The sequence below is a fragment of the Pseudophryne corroboree genome (assembly GCF_028390025.1).
Source record: "Pseudophryne corroboree isolate aPseCor3 chromosome 3 unlocalized genomic scaffold, aPseCor3.hap2 SUPER_3_unloc_17, whole genome shotgun sequence".
NCBI lineage: Eukaryota > Metazoa > Chordata > Amphibia > Anura > Myobatrachidae > Pseudophryne > Pseudophryne corroboree.
In genome coordinates this window covers 211248-237669 of record NW_026967505.1, presented here as the reverse complement: position 1 = coordinate 237669, position 26422 = coordinate 211248, and the positions used below count along the sequence as shown (strand labels likewise).

The window sequence follows — 26422 nt, the reverse complement described above, 5'->3', positions numbered from 1 at the left end:
TCGCGGAATTGCCGTGAGGCCACGCCTCTTTATGCAAAGACACGCCCATTTTTATGTAGACACTCCCCTTTTCGGCGCGGAAGTCCCTTTTGACCATTTGGAAAGTTGGGAGGTATGCAGGGCTGTAATAGAAGTAGGCAAGGGCTGAGAGAGCGGCCCCTGTCCTCCCCTTCCAGCCCGGTGTCTGTCTCAGCAGCAATAGAGGGGAGTTTAGATTAGTAAAATAGGTACAGTAAGACACAGGCAGCATTTGAGTGGGAGGAGGAGAGCGGACCTTTTACTGGCCGGGAGACAGGACACGAGTGACTGGCTGTGCAGTGCTGGTCTTAACACACGGGCTCTGGGGCACTGGCGGTGGGCGGGCGAACAGGCGCAGCGCTGTTCGCGGCATTTAATAAGTCAAAGAGACTCGTTGTAGTGCCGTCCCTGAACCAGCCCCCACCGCGGGAACAGACAGCCCCCCTCTCCCCATGCCACTGTGTAAAGCAAATATCTACCGTGAGATCGCGGAGCACCCGACTCCCTTCTCCCCGGCCACGGACCACTGGCAGCACTCAGAAGCCAAACCCCCTCCCCAGCCGCGGGTTACCCACTGTCACAGAAGATCGCTGCCACGGAGCTGCGCTGTCATGTCCTGACTCCTGACTGGCAAGGCTCCACCTCCTCTTTTTAAAGCCTGGCGCCGGGCCGCCACGCCAATCAATCTGCCAGGCTAGGGATTGGCTGCAGCGGAGCGCGTCCCAGAGGACTCACGCATGTTGGAAATGTGAGTCCCTGAACATCAATACCGGGTAAAAAACGCGCTATAGCGCATTTTTGCGAACACTGGTCCTGTCACAGAAATTGGTGGTAGCAGTGGGATAATCCCAGGCGGCTTTTCATCACCCGATTGGAGAAGCCGAGTTACTCAGGGGAGGAGTAACTGCAGCGCAGGAGAACGCACAAGATGGCGAAATCCAGCGGAATATCCAAGGATGATCTGGAGATCGTGTGCCAGGAGAAGGGTGTGGATATCCCTTTCAACGCGTCCAGAAGCGTCATGAAGGCGGCGCTCATGAGCATGGTGGAGGCTTATCGGGCAGAGGTGGAAAGCACTAACAGCGTCAGCATCGAAGAGGACGGCCCAACAGTGGACCTTCGTAAGGAACCGGTGAGACCCACAAGCCCCGCCCTCTCTCACAGCAGCAATGTTTCCCAGCAATCCCTAGCAGGGCCAGGATCCCAACGTCGCGGGGGGAGGGGGGGGCGGCCGCGGCAGACATGAGGCACCACTCTGACAACCTGTAACTATAACACAGGAGCGGCGGCGGAGGCCGCGGAGAACGGGAGACACCACGCAGGATTCAAACATGGCGCCGCTGTGACAGCTTCTCAGAGTGACAGGAGGGATATGCAGAATGTGGACACAGATGAGATCCGTACTTGGAATGCTGAGCCGGCCTCAGGAGACATCTAAAAGGCAAGTAATGGCGTCCAGATACCCGAATCGTGACATTGCACACAGATCAGGACGAGTTCAGTTTGCCAAGTTTGCAGACAGTGATGGGGACATTGATGGACATTTGCAAGTTTTTGAAAGGACTTGTAAACTACAAGATCTACCCAAGTCAGAGGTGGGTGAGACACCTTGTGCCCACTCTGCATGGAGAGGCATTGGAGGCCTATCGAGGAGTGGCGACGGAGGACTGTGGGAACTACGACGAAGTTGCGAAGGCCCTCCTCCAGCGATTCTTCATCACTCCAGAGTCTTACAGGAAGAAGTTCAGAGACTTGCCTAAGAATCCTAGCAGCACCCATGGGCAGTTCGCCACCCAGCTGCGGCAGTACGTGGTGAAGTGGGAGAAGGATTCGGAAGCCACTACGTGGGACGCATTGATTGACCTGATCTGCAGGGAGCAGTTCTTCCGCAGGTGCGCCCCAGAAGTGAAGGAGTGGTTGCTAGATCGGGAGCTACCCAGTTTAAAGATGGCTGCCCAGTTAGCAGACAAGTATGTGGCAATTCGACCGCAGGGGCAGAAGCGCCCAACCAGCAGCCAACCCCAAAAGACTGTACCACCAGGGGGACACCCCTCTTCAGCTCATCGCCTCCCAAAGCAAGCATCTTCCAACCCGGGTGCTTTTGGCCAGCAACCGCCCCGCAGTGCCCCTGCCAGTAATCAGAGGACATCGGAGCCACGCCTGGACAAAAAGTGCTATGGCTGTGGGAAAATCGGACATCGGAGGATGAACTGTCCTGCATCCCAAGCACCCCAGCCTCGTGCGCGAAATCCCAGTGCTGGAGCCCGGATTGCTTGCTTAACCCGTGGAGATGAGCCTCCAGAGACTGTACCCCCTCCAGTCAGTCCGATGGAGTGTGGCGAGAAACAGGTGGACTCTGCGGAAAGAGTCACCTGTATGGCTAAGAAGCCCCCACCAAATATGTGGCGGCACCTGCAGCCGGTCCAAGTGGGGTCCCTGCAGGGCGAAGGCTTAAGAGACTCTGGGGCCTCCATAACTGTTGTGAGCCCCCACCTTGTCGACCATGCAGCAGTACTGCAGGTTTGCACTGCAAAAGTTACAGTGGCCGATGGGCTAGAGCGAGAAGTGCCCATGGCCAGAGTCTACCTCGACTGGGGAGCTGGACAAGAGCTGAGAGATGTTGCCGTAATGGATGGCCTCCCAACTGATGTCGTCTTGGGGAATGATCTCGGTGGAGGAATCGTTACTGCCTTGCGAACGCCATCACCCGGAGTCAAGCGGCCAGACTACAGTCTTCATCGTCTCTGCCAGCACAGCCCAGCCCAGAGGAAAAGACCACAGCGGCTGAACTGCCGCCAACCACAGCATCAGCCATCCCAGAGGAAAAGACCACAGCGGCCAGATCAGCACATCTGCCTCTTGCCTCTGGTGGGCCTACGTCCCCTAGCAACGCAGAGGATGTCGGTTCCAGTTTGTTGAATCCTGTGGGGGTGCCCAGTGATGCTCCTGTCCCTAGTGGTTTGCCAACTCCGGCGGTGAGTATGAGTGACCACCCCGACCCTACCATGACTGACCCCAACTTGACTCACCCCAATATTCCCCTTGTAGCGTGTCCAGACTTAGGAGAAAGTGAGGGCCGCAGGCAGGAGTTTAGGGAAGCTCAGCTCTCTGACCCATCCCTGGAAGGTATGAGGCGCCAAGCTGGCCGTGGCCTTGCTGGGATGGGGCTGGGAGTGTGACCTGGTGGAAAGGGTTACTGTACCGGGTAGCCAAGGTAGAAGGGGATAGGCCGGTGCGGGAGCAAGTTTAACTGGTGGTTCCCAGGAGCTTTTGGGAGCAACTGATGTCAGCTGCACACAAAATTCCCTTGGCGGGATACCAGGGGAGGGACCGAACACCGAGGTGCCTGACGCAGATCTTTTTTTGGCCCGGAGTGTCGGATGACGTCCGGACCTACCGTAAGTCCTGTGATGTATGCCAACGGCTTGGACGCCCCAGTGCTCGGGCTCCCCTAAGGTCTTTGCCAATAGTCGGGGAACCTTTCCGAGTGGCCGTGGACATAGTAGGTCCCCTACCTGTGCCCAGTAGATCGGGGAAGAGATACATCCTCACCGTGGTGGATTATGCTACCCGGTATCCAGAGGCTGTGGCTCTGTCCGCCATCACTGTGGAAAAGGTAGCGGATGCTCTGCTAGGCATATTTAGTAGAGTACGGTTCCCCAGTGAGATCCTAACTGATCAAGGGACGCAGTTCATGAGAGATCTGGTCCAGTGTCTCTGGGCGAGGTGCGGAGTGCGTCAACTCCGCACTGCCCCCTATCATCCCCAGACTAACGGAGTTTGCGAGAGATTTAATGGCACTCTAAGCAGATGCTATGGGCATTTGTGACTTCGGAGGGGGGAGACTGGGAGCGATACCTGCCGCACCTCCTGTTTGCATATCGGGAAGTGCCCCAGGAGTCAACCAGATTCTCGTCCTTCGAGTTACTATATGGCCGCAGAGTCCGTGGACCTCTCGACCTGTTCCGGGAGTCTTGGGAGGGGGAGCTGATTCACCAGGATGAGTCCGTGGTGGAGTATGTGTTGAAGCTCAGAGATCGGTTAGAGAATCTCATGGGACTAGCGCAAGCGAATCTTGCGGAAGCACAGACCAAGCAGAAGACTTGGTATGACCAGGGTGCGCGTGCTCGGGTCTTTGGAGTAGGGCAGAAGGTGCTGGTTCTGGTGCCCACACATCAGAACAAGCTCCAGGCTGCCTGGGCAGGACCGTACACGGTCGCAAAATGCCTAAGCGACATCACCTACGTGGTGTCATTTGACAGCGATGGTAGGAGACAGCGTATCTACCATGAAAACATGTTAAAGGCATGTCACGAGCGTGTGGAGTCGGTAGCCGTTGTGTGCTGCCTGCCGATGGAGGAACCAGGAAAGGATTCCATTCCCGACCTCCTCGCGGATGCCAAGGGTGAGGGTGGTGTAGAGGAAGTTAGCTGGAGCAGTGAGCTTGGTAACCCCAAGAGGGAGCAGCTGGAGTCAGTGCTGCAGTCCTTTGAGGCCCAGTTCAGCAGGAAGCCCGGCCTGACTTCCCTACATGCCTATCATGTAGACACTGGCGAGAACAGGCCGATTCGGCAACCCGCGTATCGGGACTCACCAGAGGCGCAGGCGAGTATCTACCAAGAGGTGCAGGAGATGTTAGTGCTAGGCGTAATCACGCGCTCCAACAGTCCCTGGGCCGCCTCCGTTGTACTGGTTCCCAAGAAGGACCGGACAACCAGGTTATGCGTATACTACCGCCGGTAGAACGAAGTGACCAAATCCGACGCCTATCCCCTACCCCGCATTGACGCACTGTTAGACGAGTTGGCTGGAGCGAAATACATCTCTACGTTCGACCTGAGCAAGGGGTATTGGCAGATACCAATGACTCCCGAGGCTCAGGAACGGTCCGCCTTCATCACCTCCTGTGGCTTGTTTGAGTTCAAAACCATGCCATTTGGGATGAAGAATGCGCCAGCCACCTTCCAGAGTGTGGTCGATGACCTGTTGAAGGGGTTCAGAGAGTTCGCCCAGGCCTACTTGGATGATATTGCTGTCTTCAGCCGAACCTAGGAAGAGCACCTGAGGCACGTGGGCAGGTCTGACCATCAGGGCAGACAAGTGCCAAATGGGGATGTCAGAGGTAGAGTACCTGGGACACCGTGTGGGGGGAGGCAAGGTGAAGCCTGAACCAGCGAAGGCGGAGGCAATCCGCAACTGGCCCCGGCCCACAACCCAGAGACAGGTCCTGGCTTCCTTAGGGATTGCAGGGTACTACAGACATTTTGTCCCTGACTTTAGTTCCGTGGCCAAACCCCTGACTGAACTGACTAAGAAGAAACTCCCCAAGTTAGCTGACTGGACGACCGCATGTGAGTTGGCATTTCAGTAGTTGAAAACAGCTCTAGTACAAGCCCCAGTACTGATGGCACTGGACTATAGTAACAACTTTGTTGTATAGACTGATGCGTCACAGTACGGACTTGGGGCAGTACTGAGCCAGGAGGGGCCGGATGGACAGGAGCACCCGGTGGACTATTTGAGCAGAAAGCTGCTACCGCGGGAGGTGGGTTATGCCACAATTGAAAAAGAGTGTTTGGCTATTGTTTGGGCTGTGAAGAAGTTTCAGTCCTATTTGTATGGCCGCCATTTTACGGTGGTAACGGGCCACAATCCATTACTGTGGCTTCAGCACACCACAGGGGAAAACGGCAGACTGTTGCGGTGGAGCCTTGCTCTTCAGGTTTATGACTTTCATATTATCCACAAGCAAGGCAAGGCTCATAGCAATGCGGATGGACTGTCACGTCAGGAGGAGCCTGAACCCCCAAAGAACTCCCGGTAACCCCATTAAGGACTGTGGGACCAGGGACCAAATCGTTGGGACATGGGTCCCTGGTTGACCCGCTTGAATGGGGGGGAAAAAGTGTGGACGGAGAGACCCCCAGCCCACGTGGACAATGGCCGCTGCAGCACTGAAGGGGTTAACCCCTAGTGCCCGGCACCATTATAAGGACAATGGGCGCTTGGCGCCATATTTAAAAAGTATAGGGCGCTAGGCGTCAGGTGTTTAAAATGCTTTTAAAACTGTATTTTAAAGGTGTGCCATGGTCCCAGACCTCTCCGGCGACCACGGCAGTGAGGGCAGCCCCCGGCGCGCTGAGAAGAGTGTGCGCACCGGGGGAGAGGGGAACCGCTGCAGCCTTGAGATCAGTTCCCGCTGCAGCCATCAGGTGTGAGCCGCCGGAGTCCGGGAGCTGTGTGTGCGCCGGGGGAGAAGGGTGAGCCGCTGCGGGTGGGAGCTCAGCTCCCGCTGCAGCTCGCTCTGTGGTTGCCTCAGCCCATCGGAGGTGGCCAGCCGCGGCAGCCGAGACGAACGTCCCGGGCTGCTGGGCGGCAAGGGGGGTGCGCCGCAGCCCGGCTCCCCGCCGGACGCTGCTGCGAGGGCACCGGATACAGCGCCGCACACAGGGGACCGGGCTAGCCGGCTCCCTGTGCGGTGAGGGCACCAGAGTGCGCCGCTCAGGGGGGTCCGGGCTAGCTGGCTCCCTAGTGGCAGGGGTGTGTGTAGTGCACACAGAGACACAGAGCTGCGGCGGCCGGGACAAGCATCCTGAGCCACCGGACTTCAGATCAGGAGGGGACAGGGAGAGCCAGCTCCCTGGACCCCAGTGGCAGGCTGGAGGATGGGGGAAGCCAGCCCCATACCTCCAGCACTGAGAGAGAGCCCCAGCAGCCAGGCTGCAGGGCTAGGGAAGCCCAGCGCTGTAGTTAAAACCAGAATAAAAACATTGTTTTAAATGCAATAACATATATATTGTGTTATGAGGCACTGCAGTGCCTGGGAATGTGGAGCCTGTGCAGGGCACAGGCTCAGTGTAGATTTAAAGGGAAACACATGTGTTTAAATGAAATGTATTTAAATGTAAATTGCACTTACTTGGTTGTGTGCATGCTGATGGATTCTCCCAGACCTTTTCCCCAAAAACGGAATACTTTCCCTTCCAGCCTCACTCTTGAAAGGGGCATTGGGAGAGAGAGAAGCTCAGCTTTGAAACAAGCTGAGTGGTTTTCTGGAGCTCCATGGAGGAGATCACCCGTAGTGTCCAGGAAACCTGGACCGGGGAGCTAGGCTGCCCAGCTCTGGAGCCCAAATCCAGGCTGCAGGCAGTGGGCTAGGTCCCGGGCAGGTTTCTGGAAGTCAGTTTAGGCAAGAAAACTTCCCCCAGCCTAGACTGAACGGCACTGGGGCGTATCCTGATCCTCCAGGATGGGACAAGCAAAGGAGAACGACCACTCCCCACTGTCCATAGGGAACAATGTTAGCTGTGCATGTGACCAAGGCATGCACAGCCCATGGGTAAACACTGATTGGTTGTACACCACAGGGCGGGCTTACCCCCTGTTGTAATGTGTATTGGAGTAGGATAAAAGGAGGGCTGCTGCCCCATTGTATTGTATTGTACCATCTTTTTTCTGCTAGAACATCTTGTTGTATGCTGTTGCCCCTAGCAATAGAGATGAGTCTTTTTTAAGGCTATTATTGAGAAAATAAACATCTGCCTCAAGAAGATTGCTTCATCTTGTGACCTACAGGGTTATGCCAAACATAGCCCCGTCCTCCGGCTGTCCAGGAAAGTACCTAGCGTCTCCAAGTTCCGCCTTCCGCCAACTACCGGTAGAGGCCTAGCAAGTGGCTAGTGGGGATTTGTCAACACCACACAGGTGTGGTAAGAAAAGGCGTTGGCACATACAGAGTAGAACCGTGGTTCCAAACGCCACGGCAGGTTAGGAGTTTGGTGGTGGCAGCATAAATCCGCCCACAACGCAGTGGGTGGAGTCAGTAACAGGCGGTTACTAACTGTAAGCAGGAATCCCCTATGTGGTCAGGCCTCGTGTGACCTAACCCTCCATTCTGTGCGCAGGAGACGGGACGCGAAAGCGGCGAGTGCTTTCGTTCGGGACCGTCCTGTCACACCCACATTGGCTGCTCACACGGTATTATCCGTGAATCAGACTTAGCCGCCTCATGGTCTTTTCATGCAGCGGACAACTCTGACTGCAAATCAGGCATTCTCACAGTTATCACAGACAAGCTGCTGTTTCTCATATTGTCATGCAGACAGACAGACAATAATACAGTGAGACAACGTCCGCACAACTTAGTGATAATAACTGTAGTGTCTATAATACAACGAGCACCGCACTGTGTTATAGAGGAAATCTATGATGGTCACTGTGCCACCTACTAAACACCCCTGCCCCCTCCAGTGGCCGTGTGTTGTAGGACTGACATATTGCTGTAGGAAGAAGCAGGAAGTAGGTGTGTCACCTTTGTGTGAAAACGGCGTCCCAGCATGTGCATCTGACTATAACCTATGTACCCCCAAAAGCACTAATAACCTAGGCTTAATAGCCTGTTATGTCCCTTATAGCCCTGGCCACCATCCCTTATATTTAGGGGGAACCGCTGAACTAGGGACCGCCATGACCTCCCCCAGCAGCTATCCACTGTGGTCTGTGCACTTGTGGCAGCTGGAGAGCGGGGTAGATGTGTAATGTGACGGGCGTCCAGCGGCGGCAGTGTGATCTGTCCGCTGCTGCAAGCCGCACTGCCGGGAGCCACTTCTCTGGAGCTGCGAGGTGTAGCCTGACAGGTGCCCAGTGGCAGCATTATTTGACCACTGCTGGAAGCCGCTTCCCAGTTGTCTAGAGGGGCAGATTGTAGAGGGCAGCGGTTTGGAGCTGCACTGCCAGGAGCCGGGGAGTGGGCAGGTGTGGAGCGACGCAGGCGCCCAGTGGCAGTATGTGTCTGACCGCTGGTGGGAGCCGGGAAGCGGGGGAGTTTAAGCCAGTAAAGCTATACCTTAGTAAGCAGCTCATGCAAAACACTTTCCCCGCACATGGAGGGGCGACAGCAGGAGCTGACTGCCCCACTATCACAGCAACAAACAGGTCCAACGGAGCGGCAGCAGCATAAGCTGTTCTCACAGTTATACAGACAAGCTGCTGTTTCTGATTTTGTCATGCAGATAAACAGACAACACTGATGAAGGTCTATGGGGGGCTTCCCTGTCTAAGCACCAATAAGCCTTCGCTGCACAACAGCAGCACACACTCACGGACCCACGCTTTCTAATAAGCTGGGAAGGGAGTGTGATTGCTACAAGAAAAAATATTTAGAAAATTTAAAGTAAACCCTGGAATGACTCCAAAATGTGACCTTCCCTAGTGAAGGCACAAAGATCACTGAGGCATCTTGGGAGTATGGAGGGGGGAAAAAGGGTTACACATTTAAATATTTAAATGTGCCTATCCCTGCTATCGCACCGTTCATATCCCAAGAGTACAGTGCCCCCTAGTGGATGAAAAATAAATAAGTGATGTCACTGTGACGCTCCCAGATCCTCTCACCTCCCACTCATGCCCCTGTATTATTACTATAGATATAAGTGATGTTACTGTGATTCTCCCAGATCCCCCTCACCTCCCCAGTCATGTCCCTGTATTATTACTACAAATATAAGTGACGTCACTGTGACGCTCCCAGATCCTCTCACATCCCACTCATGTCCCTGTATTATTACTATTGATATAAGTGATATCACAGTGACACCCCCAGATCCCCCTCACCTCCCCAGTCATGTCCCTGTATTACTATAGATATAAGTGATGTCACTGTGACGCTCCCAGATCACCTCACCTCCCCAGTCATGTCCCTGTATTATTACTACAAATATAAGTGACGTCACTGTGACACCCCCAGATCCCCCTTACCTCCCCAGTCATGTCCCTGTATTATTACTATAGATATAAGTGATGTCACTGTGACGCTCCCAGATCCTCTCACCTCCCACTCATGTCCCTGTATTATTACTATAGATATAAGTGATGTCACTGTGACACCCCCAGATCCCCCTCACCTACCAGTCATGTCCCTGTATTATTACTATAGATATAAGTGATGTCACTGTGACATCACCACCACTCCCAAAGTATTATAATAATAATAATAACAATAATAATAATAATAATAATAAATAATACCAGGACACCACAGGCTGCTCCACCATTATAATAATAACCATACACAAAAACCTGCTCCCCCTGTATTGTACTAATAACAACAGGACACCCCATTCTGCTCTCCCTGTATATTAAAAATAAAATGACACCATAGGCTGCTCCCTATGCAAAAAAATAATAATAATAGGACACAACAGGCTGTTCCCAATCTATAATAATAATAACAACAACAACAACAGGACACCACAGGCCGCTCCCTTTTGTATAATAATAATAATAATAATGCTTCCCCTGTATAATAATAACAGGACACCACAGGTTGCTCATCCTGTATAAAAATAAGAATTTACTTACCGATAATTCTATTTCTCGTAGTCCGTAGTGGATGCTGGGGACTCCGTCAGGACCATGGGGAATAGCGGGCTCCGCAGGAGACAGGGCACATCTAAAAAGCTTTTTAGGTCACATGGTGTGTACTGGCTCCTCCCCCTATGACCCTCCTCCAAGCCTCAGTTAGGTACTGTGCCCGGACGAGCGTACACAATAAGGAAGGATCTTGAATCCCGGGTAAGACTCATACCAGCCACACCAATCACACCGTACAACTTGTGATCTGAACCCAGTTAACAGTATGATAACAAAACGAAGTAGCCTCTGAAAAGATGGCTCACAACAATAGTAATAACCCGATTTTTGTAACAATAACTATGTACAAGCATTGCAGACAATCCGCACTTGGGATGGGCGCCCAGCATCCACTACGGACTACGAGAAATAGAATTATCGGTAAGTAAATTCTTATTTTCTCTAACGTCCTAAGTGGATGCTGGGGACTCCGTCAGGACCATGGGGATTATACCAAAGCTCCCAAACGGGCGGGAGAGTGCGGATGACTCTGCAGCACCGAATGAGAGAACTCCAGGTCCTCTTTAGCCAGAGTATCAAATTTGTAAAATTTTACAAACGTGTTCTCCCCTGACCACGTAGCTGCTCGGCAAAGTTATAATGCCGAGACTCCTCGGGCAGCCGCCCCGGAATGATGCCACCTTCCTTGTGGAATGGGCATCTACATATTTCGGCTGTGGCAGGCCTGCCACAGAATGTGCAAGCTGAATTGTACTACAAATCTAGCGTGCAATAGACTGCTTAGAAGCAGGAGCACCCAGCTTGTTGGGTGCATACAATATAAACAGCAAGTCAGACTTTCTGACTCCAGCCGTCCTAACTATATATATATATATATATATATATATATATATTTTTTTAGGGCCCTGACAACGTCTAGTAACTTGGAGTCCTCCAAGTCCCCAGTAGCCGCAGGCACCACAATAGGTTGTTTCAGGTGAAAACGCTGACACCCCTTTAGGAAGAAACTGGAGACGAGTCCCAGTTCTGCCCTGTTCAAATGGAAAATTTTAATATGGGCTTTTGTAAAACAAAGCCGCCCATTCTGACAATCGCCTGGCCGAGGCCAGGGCTAACAACATGGTCACTTTCCATGTGAGATATTGGTCAACAGCATGGTCACTTTCCATGTGAGATATTTCAAATCCACAGATTTGAGCGGTTCAAACCAATATGATTTTAAGGAATCCCAACACTATGTTGAGATCTCACGGTGCCCCTAGAGGCACAAAAGAACTGTATATGCAATACACCCTTTACAATCTGGACTTCAGGAACTGAAGTCAATTTTTTTCTGGAAGAAAATCTACAGGGCCGAAATTTAAATCTTAATGAAACCCAATTTTAGGCTCAAAACACTCCTGTTTTCAGGAAGTGCAGAATCGACCTAGTTGAATTTCCTTCGTGGAGCCTTTCTGGCCTTACCCACGCAACACATTTTCACCACATGTGGTGATGACGTTATGCGGTCACCTCCTTCCTGGCTTTGACCAAGGTAGGTATGACCTCTTATGGAATGCCTTTTTCCCTTCAGGATCCGGTATTCAACCGCCATGCCGTCAAACGCAGCCGCGGTAATTCTTGGAAAAGACATGGTACTTGCTGAAGCAAGTCCCTTCTTAGCTCCCCAGGCCCTTAGTCCTCTGTGAGCATCTCTTGAAGCTCCGGGTACCAAGTCCCTCTTGGCCCATCCGGAGCCACTAGTATAGTTCATACTCCTCTATGTCTTATAATTCTCAATACCTTGGTTATGAGAAACAGAGGAGGGAACACATACACTGACTGGTACACCCACGGTGTTACCAGAACATCCACAGCTATCGCCTGAAGGTCTCATGACCTGGCGGAATACCTGTCCCGTTTTTCGGGCGGGATGCCATCATGTCCACCTTTGGTCTTTGCCAACGGTCCACAATCATGCTGAAAAACTTCCCTATGAAGTTTCCACTCTCCCGGGTGGAGGTTATGCCTGCTGAGGAAGTCTGCTTCCCAGTCGTCCACTCCCGGAAAGAACACTGCTGACAGTGCTATCACATGATTTTCCGCCTAGCGAAAAATCCTTGCAGTTTTGTCACTGCCCTCTTGCTTCTTGTGCCGCCCTTTCTGTTTACGTGGGCGACTGCCGTGATGTTATCCCACTGGATCAATACCGGCTGACCTTGAAGCAGAGGTCTTGCTAAGTTTAGAGCCTTATAAATTTGCTCTAAGCTTATTTATGCAGAGAGAATTCTCCAGACTTAATCACACTTCCCTGGAAATTTTTTTCCCTGTGTGACTGTTCTCCAGCCTCTCAGGCTGGCCTCCGTGGTCACCGGCATCCAATCCTGAATGCCAAATCTGCGGCCCTCTAGAAGATGAGCACTCTGTAATCACCACAGGAGAGACACCCTTGTCCTTGGATATAGGGTTATCCGCTGATGCATCTGAGGATGCGATCCGGACCATTTGTCCAGCAGATCCCACCGAAGAGTTCTTGCGGGAAATCTGCCGAATGGAATTGCTTCGTAATAAGCCACCATTTTTACCAGGACTCTTGTGCAATGATGCACTGACACTTTTCCTGGTTTTAGGAGGATCCCGATTAGCTCGGATAACTCCCTGGCTTTCTCCACTGGGAGAAACACGTTTTTCTGGACTGTGTCCAGAATCATCCCTATGAACAGTAGACGTGTCATCGGAAAAAGCTGCGATTTTGGAATATTTAGAATCCACTCGTGCTGTCGTAGAACTACTTAAGATAGTGCTACTCCGACCTCCAACTGTTCTCTGGACCTTGCCCTTATCAGGAAAGCGTCCATGTTTCCTTTTAAGAAAAATCATCATTCCGGCCATTACCTTGGTAAAGACCCGGGGCGCCGTGGACAACCCAAACGGCAGCGTCTGAACTGATAGTGACAGTTCTGTACCAGGAACCTGAAGTACCCTTGGTGAGAAGGGCAAATTTGGACCTGTAGGTAAGCGTCCCTGATATCCAGTGACACCATATCGTCCCCTTCTTCCTGGTTTGCTATCACTGCTCTGAGTGACTCCATCTTGATTTGAACGCTTGTATGTAAGTGTTCAAATATTTCAGATCTCACCGAGCCGGTTGGCTTCAGTACCACAATATAGTGTGGAATACTACCCCCTTCCATGTTGTAAGAGGGGTACTTTGATTATCACCTGCTGGGAATACAGCCTGTGAATTGTGTGAGGGGAAGATGTCTCGAATTTCCAATGTACACCTGGGATACTACATGTAGGATCCCGGAGTTCCCTTGCGAGTGAGCCCCCTGCGTACTGAAACTCTTGAGATGACCCCCTACCGCACCTGAGTCCGCTTGTACGGCCCCAGCGTTATGCTGCGGACTTGGCAGAAGCTGTGAGGGGCTTCTGTTCCTGGGAATGGGCTGCTTGCTGCAGTCTTCTTCCCTTTCCTCTACCCCTGGGCAGATATGACTGGCCTTTGCCCGCCTGCCTGTATGGGGACGAAAGGACTGAGACTGAAAAGACTGTGTCCTTTTTTGCCGATATGTGATTCGGGGTAACAAAAGGTGGATTTTTCAGCTGTTGCCATGGCCACCAGGTCCGATGGACCGCCCCTTTATACGGCAATGCTTCCACATGCCGTCTGGAATCTGCCTCACCTGACCACTGTCGTGTCTTCGTCTGGCAGATATGTACATCACATTTACTCTTGATGCCAGAATGCAAATATCCCTCTGCGCATCACGCATATATAGAAATGCATCCTTAAAATGCTCTATAGTCAATAAAATCTTGTCCCTGTCAAGGGTATCAAAATTTTCAGTCAGGAAATCCGACCAAGCCCCCTCAGCGCTGCAGATCCAGGCTGAGGCGATTGCTGGTCGTAGTATAACACCAGTATGTGTGTATATACTGTCATGATATTTTTCAGCTTCCTATCAGCTGGCTTCTTGAGGGCGGCCGTATCTAGAGACGGTAACGCCCTGTTTTTATAAGCGTGTGAGCGCCTTATCCACCCTAAGGTGTGTTTCCCAACTCGCCCTTACTTCTGGCGGGAAAGGGTATACCGCCCATAACTTTCTATCGGAGGAACCCCACGTATCATCACACACTTCATTTAATTTATCTGATTCAGGCAAAACTACAAGTAGTTTATTCACACCCTACAAAATACCCTTATTTGTGGTACTTGTAGTATCAGAAATATGTAACAGCTCCTTCATTGCCCTTAACATGTAACTCGTGGCCCTAAAGGAAAATTGCGTATGTTTCTTCACCGTCGACACTGGGGTCAGTGTCCATGTCTGTGTCTGTCGACCGACTGAGGTAAATGGGCGTTTTTACAAGCCCCTGACGGTGTCTGAGACGCCTGGACCGGTACTAATTTGTCCGCCGGCCATCTCATGTCGTCAACCGTCTTGCAGCGTGTTGACATTATCACGTAATTCCATAAGTAGACCATCCATTCCGGTGTCGACTCCCTAGAGAGTGACATCAACATTACAGGCAATTTGCTCCGCCTCCTCACCAACATTTTCCTCATACATGTCGACACACACGTACCGACATACAGCACACACACAGGGAATGCTCTGATAGAGGACAGGACCCACTAGCCCTTTGGGGAGACAGAGGGAGAGTTTGCCAGCACACACCAAAAGCGCTATAATGTATATAACAACCCTAGAAGGTGTTGTTTCTATATATGCGCTCTTAATATATAATTATATCGCCAATTTATGCCCCCCTTCTCTTTTAACCCTGTTTCTGTAGTGCAGTGCAGGGGAGAGTGGGAGCCTTCCTCACCAGCGGAGCTGATCAGGAAAATGGCGCCGTGTGCTGAGGAGAATAAGCTCCACCCCCTTTTCGGCGGGCTTTTCCTCCCGTTTTTTTAATAACTGGCCTGGGTTAAAATACATACATATAGCCTTAATGGCTATATGTGATGTATTTATTTGCCAAATAGGTATTTATATTGCTGCCCAGGGCGCCCCCAGCAGCGCCCTGCACCCTCCGTGACCGTGTCAGTGAGCCGTGTGACAACAATGGCGCACAGCTGCAGTGCTGTGCGCTACCTCTCTGAAGACTGTGAAGTCTTCTGCCGCCTGTTTCCGGACCTCCGTTCCGCCGTCTTTCTTCAGCGTCTGTAAGGGGGATCGGCGGCGCTGCTCCGGGACGAACCCCAGGCTGACCTGTGTTCCGACTCCCTCTGGAGCTCAGTGTCCAGTAGCCTAAGACTTCAATCCTCCTGCACGCAGGTGAGTTGCAAGTCTCTCCCCTAAGTCCCTCGTTGCAGTGATCCTGTCGCCAGCAGGAATCACTGATTAGAAACCTAAAAAAAACTTTACTAAACAGCTCCTTAAGAGAGCCATCCAGTTTGCACCCTTCTCGGACGGGCACAAAAACCTAACTGAGGCTTGGAGGAGGGTCATAGGGGGAGGAGCCAGTACACACCATGTGACCTAAAAAGCTTTTTAGATGTGCCCTGTCTCCTGCGGAGCCCGCTATTCCCCATGGTCCTGACGGAGTCCCCAGCATCCACTTAGGACGTTAGAGAAAACAGGATACCACAGGCTGCTCCTACTGTACAATAATAATAACAGGACACCACAGGCTGCTCCCCCTGTATAATAATAATAATAATAATAATAATAATCAGACACCACTGGCTGCTGCCCCTGTATTATAATAATAATAATAATAATAATAACTGTACACCACAGGCTGCTTCTCCTGTATAATAATAATAATAACAAGACGCCACAGGCTGATACTTCTGTATTATAATAATAATAACAACAAAAACAACAACAGGACACCACAGGCTGCTCCCCCTGTAGAGTAGGATGCCACAGGCTGCTCCTCCTGTCTATTATGACAACACAGGATGCTACCCCTGTATATTATTGCAACACAGGCTGCTCCTACTGTATACTATGACAACACAAGATGTTACCCCTGTATATTATCACAACACAGGCCACTCCCCCTGTATACTATTGACAGCACGGGATGCTACCCCTGTATATTATGACAACACAGGCTGCTCCTCCTGTGTACATTGACAACACAGGCCGCTCCCCGTGTACAGCACAATGCCACAGGTCACAACACCTGCAATGTCCCGTGTATAGAATTACGGTAACAGTGTGGTCTTGTGCCACATGTATTACGGTAACGGCACGGTCCGCGCCACATGTATTACGGTAACGGCACGGTCCGCGCCACCTGTATTACGGTAACGGCGGGGTCTGCGCCACTTGTATTTTGGTAACCACGGGGTCTGCCCCAAATGTATTACCACAACGGCGGGGTCTGTGCCACCTGTATTATGGTAACGGTGGGGTCTGCGCCTCCTGTATTACGGTAATGGCGGGGTCTGCGCCACTTGTATTTTGGTAACCGCAGTGTCTTGTGCCTGCTGTATTACGGTAATGGCGGGGTCTGCACCACCTGTATAACGGTAACGGCGGAGTCTGCGCCACCTGTATAACGGTAACGGCGGGGTCTGCGCCACCTGTATTACGGTAACGGCGGGGTCTGCGCCACCTGTATTACGGTAACGGCGGATTCTGTGCCACCTGTATTATGGCAACGGCGGGGTCTGCGCCACCTGTATTACGGTAACGGCGGGGTCTGCGTCACCTGTATTACGGTAACGGCGGATTCTGTGCCACCTGTATTATGGAAACGGCGGGGTCTGCGCCACCTGTATTACGGTAACGGCGGGGTCTGTGCCACCTGTATTATGGTAACGGTGGGGTCTGCGCCTCCTGTATTACGGTAATGGCGGGGTCTGCGCCACCTGTATAACGGTAACGGCGGGGTCTGCGTCACCTGTATTACGGTAACGGCGGAGTCTGCGCCACCTGTATAACGGTAACGGCGGGGTCTGCGCCACCTGTATTACGGTAACGGCGGGGTCTGCGCCACCAGTATTACGGTAACGGCGGATTCTGCGCCACCTGTATTATGGTAACAGCGGGGTCTGCGCCACCTGTATTACGGTAACGGCGGGGTCTGCGTCACCTGTATTACGGTAACGGCGGATTCTGAGCCACCTGTATTATGGTAATGGCGGGGTCTGCGCCACCTGTATTACGGTAACGGCGGGGTCTGCGCCACCTGTATTACGGTAACGGCGGAGTCTGCGCCACCTGTATTACGGTAACGGCGGGGTCTGCGTCACTTGTATTACGGTAACGGCGGGGTCTGCGCCACCTGTATTATGGTAACGGCGGGGTCTGCGCCACCTGTATTACGGTAACGGCGGGGTCTGCGTCACCTGTATTACAGTAACGGCGGATTCTGTGCCACCTGTATTACGGTAACGGAGGGGTCTGCGCCACCTGTATTACGGTAACGGCGGGGTCTGTGCCACCTGTATTATGGTAACGGTGGGGTCTGCGCCTCCTGTATTACGGTAACGGCGGGGTCTGCGCCACCTGTATAACGGTAACGGCGGGGTCTGCGTCACCTGTATTACGGTAACGGCGGAGTCTGCGCCACCTGTATAACGGTAACGGCGGGGTCTGCGCCACCTGTATTACGGTAACGGCGGGGTCTGCGCCACCTGTATTACGGTAACGGCGGGGTCTGCGTCACCTGTATTACGGTAACGGCGGGGTCTGCGCCACCTGTATTACAGTAATAGGACACTAGAGTGTCAGCCACCTGTACAGGGATAATGCAGCACCAGAGGCTGCTCCAGCTGCACTATAACAAGGCACCAGAGGCTGCTCCCCCTGTAGTACAGAACCTGACACCAGAGCTGCTCAGCCTATAGAATAATAATAATAATAATAATAATAATAATATCATTACCTGCTGCCAGACACAGCAATGGCTGCTCTCTGCTCCTGCTGCCTTGTGGGAATGATAGAAGGAAGGCGGAGCTCAGACCAGGGGAAAATGGCCGCCGCTCCCGACGTCACTACAAACTATTGCTGCTGCCAGACTGGTCTACAAGAAAATGGCCGCCGGCATACTGCACTGAGGACAGAGGACGGGCCTGTGGGCGGGGTGTAGGAGGGAAGGGTCCAATCACCAGGAAGCATCCTGCGCCAATCATGCCCTACTTCCTGCCTTTGCGTTCCACCTTACTTCCGGGTTGTGCGGTCCACATGCAGGAAGTGACTTTTCATCGACTGCTGCAGCCTCCCAGTGTCCGTGGAGATCAGGTAATGGCGTCTTACTGTACAGGGGGAGCAGCCTGTGGTGTCCTGTTATTATTATTATACAGGGGGAGCAGCCTGTGGTGCCCTGATATTATTATTATTATTATACTGGGGGAGCAGCCTGTAGTGTCCTGTTATTATTATACAGGGGGAGCAGCCTGTAGTGTCGCTATTTTTATTATTATACAGGGGGAGCAGCCTGTGGTGTCCTGTAGTAGTTGTTGTTATTATTATTATTTTACAGAACAAGCAGCCTGTGATGTCCTGTTATTATTATTATTATTATTATTATTATTATACACATACCTCCCAACTGTCCCGATTTTCGCGGGACAGTCCCGTTTTTTGGGGACTGTCCCACTCGTGGGCCGCAGTGTCCCGCGGTGGGGAAGGGGGGCAGTTGGGAGGCTCTGTCTCTCGCTGCCCTGCTTAGCATACGCACAGCGTCTATTCATTGGAGACAGAGGGAGACGGGGCATGCCAGCAGCTCACAGAGCGCTGGGCATGCCCCTTCAGTGACGAAAACGGGAAGTGGCTCGCGATCGCGGGTCCCCCCGAGAAGCCACACCCCCTTTCCATAGGCCACGTCCCCTTTTACGCTTTGCCGCGCGTGTGTCCCTCTTTAAAGAAGAGACAAGTTGGGAGGTATGTTATACAGGTTGAGCAGCCTGTGGTGTCCTGTTATTATTATACAGGGGGAGCAGCCTGTAGTGTCCTGTTATTATTTAGAGGAAGTAGCCTGTGGTGTCTTTTTATTATTATTATTATTATACAGGGGGAGCAGCCTGTGGTGTCCTGTTGTTGTTGTTATTATTATTATTATACAGGCGGAGCAGCCTGTCGTGTCCTTTTATTATTATTATTATTATTATTATTATACAGAGGGAGCAGCCTGTGGTGTGTTTTTATTGTTGTTGTTATTAATATAATAATAATAATAATAATAATAATAATACTACAGGGGGAGCGGACTGTGGTGTCCTATTATTATTATTTAGAGGGAGCAGCCTGTGTTGTCCTGTTGTTGTTGTTTTTGTTGTTGTTATCACCATCATCATCATTATTATTATTATTATTATTATTATTATAATACAGGGGGAGCAGCCTTTGGTGTCCTGTTATTGTAATACAGTAGTAGCAGCCTGTGGGGTCCTGTTATTATTATAATAAAGGAGGAGCAACCTGTGGAATCCAGTCATTATTATACAGGAGGAGCAGCCTGTGGAATACAGTTATTATTATTATTATTCAGAGGGAGCAGCAGCCTGTGGTGTCCTGTAATTATAATAAAGGGGGAGTAGCCTGTGGTGTCCTGTTAATAAAGACATATGTTATTATTTTTATACTGGGCTGCAGCCTTTTGTGTCGTTGTTGTTGTTGTTATTATTATTATTATTATTATTATTAATAATTTTATTATATGAAATTATGGGGTTTGAAAATATTGCTCAAATTCTAGGATATATTAAGGCAGAGACCATAATATCCCTGGCATGTGTAACAGATGCTAATTGGAGCAGTATGAAGCAAATGTATATCATACTCCTGGCAGTGTCACAGTGACATCACATATCTATAGTAATAATACATGGACATGACTGGGGAGGTAAGGGGATCTGGGAGTATCACTTATATCTATAGTAATAATACAGGGACATGACTGGTGAGGTGATGGGGTCTGGGATAGTCACTCTGACGTCACTTATATATATAGAAATAATACAGGGACATGACTGGGGAGGTGAGGGAGTCTGGGATAGTCACTCTGATGTCACTTATATATATAGAAATAATACAGGGACATGACTGGGGAGGTGAGGGGGTCTGGGAGAGTCACTTTGACATCACTTATATCTATAGTAATAATGCAGAGACATGTCTGCGGAGGTGAGGGGATCTGGGAATGTATCAGTGACATCACTTATATCTATAGTAATAATACAGGGACATGACTGGGGAGGTGAGGGGGACCTGGGAGTGTCACAGTGACAAGAGAAAGAATGTAGACTTCTTTGTGGGCGCACTCTTGTAAAGAAATATTGAGATATTCTCAAATAATAAAATGTAACTTTTATTACAAATGATTAACAATTTATTCAATCTCCTATGAACAAATAATGTCTCCTGCCACCTTTCCCTTGCCTGTCTCCTGCCGCCTTTCCCCTGCCTGTCTCCTGTCGCCTTTCCCCTGCCTGTCTCCTGCCGCCTTTCCCCTGCCTGTCTCCTGCCACCTTTCCCCTGCCTGTCTCCTGCCGCCTTTACCCTGCCTGTCTCCTGTCGCCTTTCCCCTGCCTGTCTCCTGCCACCCCCACCCTGCTGCCCACCTGCCTGTCTCTTGCCGCCTTTACCCTGCCTGTCTCCTGCCACCTTTCCCCTGCCTGTCTCCTGCCACCTTTCCCTTGCCTGTCAACTGCCTGTCTCCTGCTGCCTTTCCACTGCCTGTCTCCTGCCGCCTTTCCCTTGCCTGTCTCCTGCCGCCTTTCCCCTGCCTGTCTCCTGCCGCCTTTCCCCTACCTGTCTCCTGCCGCCTTTCCCCTGCTTGTCTCCTGCCACCTTTCCCCTGCCTGTCTCCTGCCACCTTTCCCCTGCCTGTCTCCTGCAACCTTTTCCCTGCCTGTTGCCTGCAACCTTTTCCCTGCCTGTCGCCTGCAACCTTTTCCCTGCCTGTCGCCTGCAACCTTCTGCCTGTCTCCAGCAACCTTTCCCTTGCCTGTCTCCTGCCACCTTTCCCTTGCCTGTCTCCTGCCACCTTTCCCTTGCCTGTCTCCTGCCACCTTTCCCTTGCCTGTCTCCTGCCACCTTTCCCTTGCCTGTCTCCTGCAACCTTTCCCTGCCTGTCTCCTGCCGCCTTTGCTACACCATCGGCTGGATGTGTGGAACCTGACGTCACGGTGACTGTACGCTGCAGCTTCATGAATGAGGCCATGAAATTTCCCTCAGGAGACCCTGCTCTTCACAAACAAACCCCCCCCCTACACCACTTCATGGCTGCAGCCATACTCGTCTGACAACTCAGGACACATAGAGCACATGCTCCATACGGGTCGTGCCCATGAGCGTTGTACCGAACATCAGCTCATTGTGACTCCACCCACAATAGCGCTACACTCTAGATCAGGCCCACTATGCAGTACAGCCTTATGGGGCTGGGTCACCGGAACCTCAGAGACACTGACCAGGACTCTATGGCTGTGGGGAAATAGGAGACTTAATGACCACTCTATTCCACATTTACTATGTTACATGTGCAATATGTTTTATGTATTATATTTATTCTAAGGAACTCCAGCTGTGAGGAACGGAGTCTTTATTACACATCACATGTTCTGTATTCTCTCTGATTCACAGAGGATGGACAAGAACAGGAGTCACAGGACTGAGAGGATAATAAATATCACCCTGGAGATCATCTACCTGCTGACTGGGGAGGTGAGTGGATCTGGGAGCATCACAGTGACCTCATATCTATGGTAATAATACAGGGACATGACTGGGGAGGTGAGAAGATCTGGGAGTGTCACAGTGACATCACTTATATCTATAGTAATAATACAGGGACACGACTGGGATGGTGAGTGGATCTGGGAGCGTAACAGTGACCTTATATCTATAGTAATAATACAGGGATATGACTGGGGTGGTGAGTGGATCTGGGAGCATAACAGTGACCTTATATCTATAGTAATAATACAGAGACATGACTGGGGAGGTGATAGGATCTGTGAGCATCACTGTGACCTTATATCTATAGTAATAATTCAGGGACATGACTGGGGAGGTGAGGGAATCTGGGAGCATCACTGTGGCATCACTTTTATCTAAATTAATAATACAAGGACATGACTGGGGAGGTGTGGCGGATCTGGGAGTGTCACAGTGATGTCACTTATATCTATAGTAATAAAACAGGGACATGACTGGGGAGGTGAGGGTATCTGGGTGCGTCACTGTGACATCACTAATATCTATAGTCATAATACAGGAATATGACTGGGGAGGTGAGGGAATCGAAGCATCACTGTGAGGTAACATATCTATAGTAATAATACAGGGATGTCACTGGGGAGGTGAGGGGGTCTTAGAGCATCACAGGGACATCACTTATATCTATAGTAATAATACAGGGACATGACTGGGGAGGTGAGGGGATTTTGAAGCGTTACTGATAAGTAACTTATATCTATATTAATAATACAGGGACTTGACTGTGGAAGTGGGGGGATTTGGGATCGTCACAGTGACATCACTTATATCAACAGTAATAATACAGAGTCATGACTGGGGAGGTGAGGGGATCTGGGAACGTCACAGTGACATCACATATCTATAGTAATAATACAGAGACATGACTGGGGAGGTGATAGGATCTGTGAGCATCACTGTGACCTTATATCTATAGTAATAATTCAGGGACATGACTGGGGAGGTGAGGGAATCTGGGAGCATCACTGTGGCATCACTTATATCTAAATTAATAATACAAGGACATGACTGGGGAGGTGTGGCGGATCTGGGAGTGTCACAGTGATGTCACTTATATCTATAGTAATAAAACAGGGACATGACTGGGGAGGTGAGGGTATCTGGGTGCGTCACTGTGACATCACTAATATCTATAGTCATAATACAGGAATATGACTGGGGAGGTGAGGGAATCGAAGCATCACCGTGAGGTAACATATCTATAGTAATAATACAGGGATGTCACTGGGGAGGTGAGGGGTCTTAGAGCATCACAGGGACATCACTTATATCTATAGTAATAATACAGGGACATGACTGGGGAGGTGAGGGGATTTTGAAGCGTTACTGATAAGTAACTTATATCTATATTAATAATACAGGGACTTGACTGTGGAAGTGGGGGGATTTGGGATCGTCACAGTGACATCACTTATATCAACAGTAATAATACAGAGTCATGACTGGGGAGGAAAGGGGATCTGGGAACGTCACAGTGACATCACATATCTATAGTAATAATACAGAGACATGACTGGGGAAGTGAGGGGATCTGGGAGTGTCACAGTGGCATCACTTATATTTATAGTAATAATACAGGGACGTGACTGGGGAGGTATGGGGATCTGCGAGCAGTACAGTGATGTCACTTATATCTGTAGTAATTATACAGGGACATAACTGGGGAGAAAAGGGATCTGGGAGTGTCACAGTGACATCACATATCTATACTAATAATACAGTGACATGACTGGGGAGGTGAAGGGATCTGGGAGCATCACTTTGACGTCACATTTATCTATAGCAATAATACAGTGACATGACTGGGGAGGTGAGGGGATTTTGGAGCGTCACAGTGATATCACTTTTGTCTATAGTAATAATACAAAGACATGATTGGGAATGTGAGGGAATCTGGGAGTGTCACAGTGACATCACATATCTATAGTAATAATTCAGGGACATGACTGGGGAGGTGAGGCGATCTGGGTGCGTCACAGTGACATCACTTATATCTATAGTAATAATTCCGGGACATGACTGGGGAGGTGAGGGGATCTGGGAGTGTCACAGTGACATCACTTAGATCTATAGTAATAATACAGGGATATGAATGGGGAGGTGACGTGATCTGGGAGTGTCACAGTGACATCACTTTTATCTATAGTAATAATACAGGGACATGACTGGGGAGGTGAGAGGATCTGTGAATGTCACAGTGACATCACTTACATCTATCGTAATAATATAGAGACATGACTGGGGAGGTGAGGGGATCTGGGAGTGTCACAGTGACATCACATATCTATAGTAATAATACAGGGAAATAACTGTGGAGGTGTGGGAATCTGGGAGTTTCACAGTGACGTCACTTATTTCTATAGTAATAATACAGGGACATGACTGGGCAGGTGAGGGGATCTGTGAGCGTCACAGTGACATCACATATCTATAGTAATAATACAGTGACATGACTGGGGAGGTGAGGGGATCTTGGAGTTTATATATTGATATATGATGTCTCCACCATTACACAGGATTACACAATAGTGAAGAAGACATCCAATGAGTATGAGACACCCAGCAGCCATCCCCGTGTATCAGGAGGACTGAGTAGAACCCAGAGCCCAATCACGGTGCCTCCACCTCACTCACTGACACATGAGAGACACAATGACCAGAAGATCCTGGAACTCACCAACAAGATCATTCAGTTGCTGACTGGAAAGGTGACTGCTGGGAATGGGGCATTATACAGTAACAACAGGGGACGTGTCTGGACGATGACTGGAGAGGTGACTGCTGGGAATGGGGCATTATACAGTAACACCAGGGAATGTGTCTGGGTGATGACTGGAGAGGTGACTGTTGGGAATGGGGCATTATACAGTAACACCAGGGGACGTGTCTGGGTGATGAATGGAGAGGTGACTGCTGGGAATGGGTCATTCTACAGTAACACCAGGGGACATGTCTGGGTGATGACTGGAGAGGTGACTGCTGGGAATGGGGCATTATACAGTAACACCAGGGGATGTGTCTGGGTGATGACTGGAGAGGTGACTGCTGGGAATGGGACATTATACAGTAACACCAGGGGATGTGTCTGGGTGATGACTGTATCACTGTGTGTGTCAGGTTCCTATAAGGTTTCAGGATGTCACTGTCTATGTCTCCATGCAGGAGGGGGAGTATATAGAGGAACACAGGGGTCTGTACAAGGACATGATGATGGAGAATCACCGGCCCCTCACATCACTGGGTAAGAGGAGACTGTCATGTATTGTACAGGGGAGAGCAGGTATGGGGGCCCCCTATATACACACATCATCTGATAATCACATTTATACACTGTTCTCAGTCACTGTGTGTCTCCTACAGATGGACCCAGTAACAGAGATACCCCAGAGAGATGTCCCCGTCCTCTGTATTCCCAGGATTGTACAGAGGAGAATCACAGGATCCCACAGGAGGATCAGGTAGGTGGGATTTAGGGTCTCATCCAATATACCAAAGTGACTGTCACTATATGATCTGTAGAGCAGCTGTGTGTGTTATTATATTTGTATTGTTTAATCTATTACTGAAATCAACAATTTTACAATCTTTTATTAATGGTTTACATAGGGTGAAGCCCAATTAAATAATATTAAAGTCAAAGATACAGAGGGAGAAGAAGAGACGTGTGTGACTGATATAAAGGCAGAAGATATAGAGGGAGAAGAAGAGACGTGTGTGACTGATATAAAGGCAGAAGATATAGAGGGAGAAGAAGAGACGTATGTGACTGATATAAAGGCAGAAGATATAGAGGGAGAAGAAGAGACGTATGTGACTGATATAAAGGCAGAAGATACAGAGGGAGAAGAAGAGACGTATGTGACTGATATAAAGGCAGAAGATACAGAGGGAGAAGAAGAGACGTATGTGACTGATATAAAGGCAGAAGATATAGAGGGAGAAGAAGAGACGTATGTGACTGATATGAAGGCAGAAGATATAGAGGGAGAAGAAGAGACGTATGTGAGGGGTGATCAGCAGTGTAAGGAGAAGGAGATCCCTACAGATATCAGCACAGGTGAGTAATAAACAATTATTACAGAAAAGAGTCACATATTCTCCTTGCTCAGTCACTACAACAATCTCTTATCCTACACCCTCCTCTGTCAGTACAGACTAATGCGGAATATGCATTTTCCAAGTGTGGAGTCAGGAGCCATCAGCCCCTATTTTACTCCTGCTCTCCCCCTCACATCATGTCACTGTGTTACCAGCCCAGAGATCTGACCAGTCTCCTCTCCAAACTCTCTGGTGTATCTCATACATCAGGAGCCATCAGCCCCTATTATAGTCCTGCTCTCCCCCTCACATCATGTCACTGTGTGTTA

General features: G+C 50.2%; 1 protein-coding gene across 1 annotated transcript in view; it reads left to right on the top strand.

Annotated features, from left to right (window-relative positions):
• The first annotated feature begins 946 nt into the window (after positions 1-946).
• Positions 947-26422, top strand: part of LOC134983511 (zinc finger protein 34-like) — a 37672-nt gene continuing 12196 nt past the window's right edge. The window contains exons 1-6 of the mRNA XM_063949169.1: positions 947-1139; positions 3067-3144; positions 4223-4652; positions 6098-6230; positions 21921-22001; positions 25662-26112. Of these exons, the coding sequence (XP_063805239.1) occupies positions 947-1139; positions 3067-3144; positions 4223-4652; positions 6098-6230; positions 21921-22001; positions 25662-26112 (1366 nt within the window). The remainder of the gene's footprint in view (positions 1140-3066; positions 3145-4222; positions 4653-6097; positions 6231-21920; positions 22002-25661; positions 26113-26422) is intronic.